Source organism: Buceros rhinoceros, unplaced genomic scaffold (assembly GCF_000710305.1).
Source record: "Buceros rhinoceros silvestris isolate BGI_N320 unplaced genomic scaffold, ASM71030v1 scaffold9249, whole genome shotgun sequence".
Taxonomy (NCBI): domain Eukaryota; kingdom Metazoa; phylum Chordata; class Aves; order Bucerotiformes; family Bucerotidae; genus Buceros; species Buceros rhinoceros.
The window spans coordinates 9,743-14,161 of NW_010432072.1; the positions used below are offsets into that span (position 1 = coordinate 9,743).

The 4,419-nt window shown below is 48.8% G+C and overlaps 1 protein-coding gene across 1 annotated transcript; it reads right to left on the bottom strand.

Moving 5' to 3' along the window:
* Positions 1-3,313: 3,313 nt before the first annotated feature.
* LOC104500050 (chromosome unknown open reading frame, human C14orf169) lies at positions 3,314-4,413 on the bottom strand. The gene has a single exon (XM_010143642.1). It carries the CDS (start codon positions 4,319-4,321, stop codon positions 3,359-3,361), a length of 963 nt encoding a protein of 320 aa, XP_010141944.1. The 5' UTR covers positions 4,322-4,413; the 3' UTR covers positions 3,314-3,358.
* Positions 4,414-4,419: the final 6 nt, after the last annotated feature.

Below are 4,419 nucleotides of genomic sequence, written 5' to 3' on the forward strand. Positions count from 1 at the left end.
GGCTCTCGCATTGGAGGAGCAACATAGGCGGCCCCCAAAGCCTCTCTCCTTCTCCTTGATGGGCGAAGCCACTGCTTGGAGGCTGCTGATCTGTCTGTGGGTATGGGAAATTTTAACGACTGAAGCATTTTGAAATCAAGCAATTTTCTGTTTTCTCTTTATCAGCATTGTGTGGCAACTTGTTGTGATATTTAGCACTTGACCTCTACCGTCAAGGGTCCATTTATGCACTTTACTCTGATACAGAAGATGCAAAATGGCCGCTTTATTGAGAAACACAGAGGGCTATATAATTCTACTAAGCCTCACCCATCGTGGGTGGTTACTGCATTCCTGTAACGTAAGCACGTAAGCACGTAATCTTCCGACCGTCTATACTGCCACCCAGCGTTCATAACAGTGTACTGCAACAGCATTGTTGCTCTATAAAATCATCAGTACCCAAAAAGGGCACCTTTGCATCCAATATTATAAAAGGCCATAGAATTTACATGCTCCAAATAAACGCTCGAATTAAAGACACCTCAGAAACCAAGGGAACTGGGTGAACTTAATTTGCCCCACATCACTGTACTTGATTGCATACATACTAGAGAGACCATGAAAGCAGCGTCTGAGCTGTTAATGCAAATGGCTTTCTTTTCTAAATTTTGCAAAAGATGACGTGAGCTACAGTTTCCTATTCTAGCCATTGTCTGTAAAATAAGGATAATCACAGTTTTTCACCTTGCCTTGGGTTGCAAATTGAAAAGTATTGATACTTAAGAAATATGGAGATCTTCAATGCTGAAGGACATTAGAGAAAGATGAAGTACTGCTATTGCAGGTGCATTTGTAGCATTGTTATGCATTCCCTATTCCATTATTATTATTATGAATTCAAATACGCTTGGAAAATGCATTCCTGTTTTTATATAGGGAACAAAGCGTGAAGCAGATAAATTGCTTTCTTATTCTGAAACAGAGTTTGTCACTTGGTCTAAAATCCTCCTGCACGTTTAGGCATCTCACCACTTTCCTCAGTGGAAGTCAGCATAATGATCCTGAAGGAAAGACCGTTGTACCTTGAGTAGTCAGTGACCCACACAGAGTTACCGGGAGCACGCCCAGGCCTGTGCTGTGCCGCAGGAGGAGCTCAGCCAGCTCTTCCTTACAGAGGAGCCCACAGGCAGCTCCCACCCTGCACCTGCCGTTATGTCACCTGCCTGGCCTTGCCTTTATTGAACAGTGCAGCAAGATGTTACCACGTGAACATTGTTTCTGTTTGACAGTAGACATGATCGATAGAGCCGTTTCCTTATACAGAAATCTTACAAGACCTCGAAAGACCAAAACGCGAGCTCTGCTATGGACGCTGTCTGCACGTGGGTTGGAGACCTGTCAAATGCTGCACTGCTCAGTGTTCGCGGCATCTAAAGGGATGTAAGATGAACTATGCTATTCTCTCCGTAGTGTTAGCTGTAATAAACAGCATTTTTTACGGTCCTTTACAGAATGTGAGTGCCTTTCTTACTGGGATCATAATCCTCATAATTTTGCATCTCCTGGTGCAAAACATTTGGTGCAGTCAGCAGGTCTCAGTGAGAAATGCCTTTCTGTAGAAGGAACAAAGATGAAAAGGGATTTGTGCTCAGCTGGCCCTGCACAAATCCACGAGCAGTATTTGCAAGGTGTTTACCCCAGGCAGTTTCCCCGCCAGATTCAGAAACTGAGAAGGAATTATCTGAATGCCCCACCCCAGCTGAAGTACTATACTGTCCTAGAAAACAAGGAGGGACCAAACTAAGAATCTGTGTTATCTTTGTTTGTTATTAACATGCTTGAGACAGGCACGCGGATGCTTACAGCCAACCCAGAAGGAGCTGCGTGAGCTGCTGGTACGCTCTGCACCACAGCCCCCAAGCAGCAAGTTGCAGTGCAGGCACCTGCCGTACAGCTGCCTGTGGGGCAAGCATCTGTGGTGCGGTCACCTGTGCTGCAAGTGCCTGTGGTTGCAAGGGGGGGCACACAGGGCAGCCCAGGAAGGGCACCACTAAGGCACAAGTTGTTTGCAAGTGGGGTGAATGGTGAGGCAAAGATCACCGATCCTCTGGTGAGGACAAGTGACAAAGGGGGCAGAAGACAAGTGTGGCAACAGCGTTTCTGTCCAGCCACTAGTGATTCACAAAGCAAAGGGGTCCCAGGGGCACCTCAGCACGCTCTCATGGTGTGTGATTTTATACAGCCCAACTTTCAAGAATTAGCAAAAGTATATGGAGAAAAAAGGGTTGGAAAGGCTGGCACATTGGCTGTTTCAAGTGTGGGACTTCGGAGCAGGTGGCGTAAACCTAAATCCTAAACAGTTGGAGTACGTGGGTGCCATCTCACAAAACCCGAGTGACCCAGCAGCTCACAGGAGCACAGGATAATGCAAGAGGCTTTAAAGACAGAACATCCCCCACCTACTGACTACGACAATAAAACAGCATTGTGGAAAAGTGTATCTGAGGCTTGTCGGTATTTACAGGAAACAGCCACGTGGCCAGGCAACTATTCATCTAACTTGTTAGGTGCCCATACAAAACTCTTTGCATGCACTGTGAAACCCCCCCTAATACTAAGAGGTTGCCCCATGTGCTTTGAAAGAACCAGTAATTTCCTTGCTAGCGACTGCTGTGAGAAAACCAGTGGGGGAGGTTCTTCTACCACCGCGACAGTTCGCAATTACCAGACTGAAAAAGAGACAGAGCCTGAGGCATTTCAAATGCAGCAGCTCACGTTCACGTGAGAACGTCCTGCTGCACTGTTCTATAAGGGCAGGGCCACATGGGTGGCGCAAACGCTGGCACTCAGTGGAAGCTGTTTGTGGGCTCTACGTCTACGAAGAGTCGGCCGAGTTTTTCCCCAAGGATCTTTGCAGCACAGCACGGGCACGAAGGCCAAGCGGATGTGCAGCGCAACCCAGCACAGGCACGCAGAACAGTGACAATCTCCAAACCTGCCTGTGAGTAACGACAGTCCTTCTTGCAGCAGGGCAGGCTACTTTAAAACACTGTGTAAACTCACAGATGATTTACAGACTGCAGGAAAGTTCACTAGCTTCCTGAAGCTACCTAGGGTGTAGTAATACAGCTGGTGAAAGGAAAAAATAAAAAATTAAGCACTTCCCTTCTCCGGTCACTCAGCTGTGCACACTCACTCCTGGAGCAGACACCTGTTTTAATCAGAACATCTGATTTCTGAACCCATGCCAAAGCCACATCTGCCCCCAGATGTGATCCGGACTGCGGATTCACACCGAGCAGACGTGTAAGGCAAGAACAAGACAGAGCAATTTCTAAACAAATCTATGTTTATTTTGATTAAAAAAATTAAAGAGTTACACTTGTACCAGAGGCTTCTTCGTAGTCAGAATGCCCTTCTCAAACAGGAGCGTGGCTAGAGAAATCTTGTCCTCCAAGGTTTCACATGGAAGGGTATCCACACGGATGTGGTTTGGATAGGAAGACAGGAGAAATTCGATACTCTCTGTATGCTCAGGATCTATCTCAAGGAACTTGGGTTCTTCCTTGTGATACACTCTTGAGTTTTCTGTTGTGTAATACAGCATCACACCTGCTTCTTCATTACACAGTCTAATGATGCCATGCCGGAGGAGACGTACTTCTGTGTCTTCTGTTATCAGTATATCGACATCGCAGGGGCCTCCATCTTGCCACCGGGCAGGGAAGCCATACACGCTCCGTGCCTTTTCACTTTCCGTAAGCACTGGGGGGAGGCAGTCATGAAGAAACGACTTGGCACTCTGATCCACAGCAGCATCAATGGGGGCATAGTCCACAAGTTTCTTTATCAGCCTCTGCACCTTCTCCATGAAGGCTGTTCGACGAGCATCGACTGCATCTGAGTTGGCGATCCCCATGTAATTCAGGTAGCCCATAGGAAGCCCTTGCCGGTACTCCACGTCCTCCTCCAGGGCCATCTGCAGAGCAGCTGGGAGAAGCTTCTCCAGGAGGTGCCCCCAGGAGTTCCTCTGGTAAGAAGACACAGTGATGTGGAGCGAGTGTGCATCAGGGAGACAGTCGCCCTGGTGGATAAAGCCGCGGGGGAAGTATAGCAGGTCCCCAGCCTCCAGCACTGTCTCCAATACCGGCTCCCCGAGCTCAGCCTGCGTGAGGTTTGTGCTGGAGAACTGGGGCAGCACCTCAGCGTCCGTCCGGGGGCTGTAGACACGCCAGTGCTTCTTCCCCTCCAGCTGCAGCACGAAGGCTTCGATGTCATCGTAGTGGGGGGCAAAGCCCTGCGTCCCTGGTGGCGTGAGGTAGGTGTTGGCCCCCGCCATGCTGCCAAAGTGCTCCTGCAGGATGGAGAGCAAGTGCCAGACAGTGGGGGAGAAGGTCTGGGGGCTGAGGAGCCGCAGGGAGCAACCATTCTGGTAGA

Coding starts and splice junctions, on each gene's coding strand:
- LOC104500050 (XM_010143642.1), bottom strand. CDS start 4,321: ATGGCGGGGGCCAACACCTACCTCACGCCACCAGGGACGCAGGGCTTT.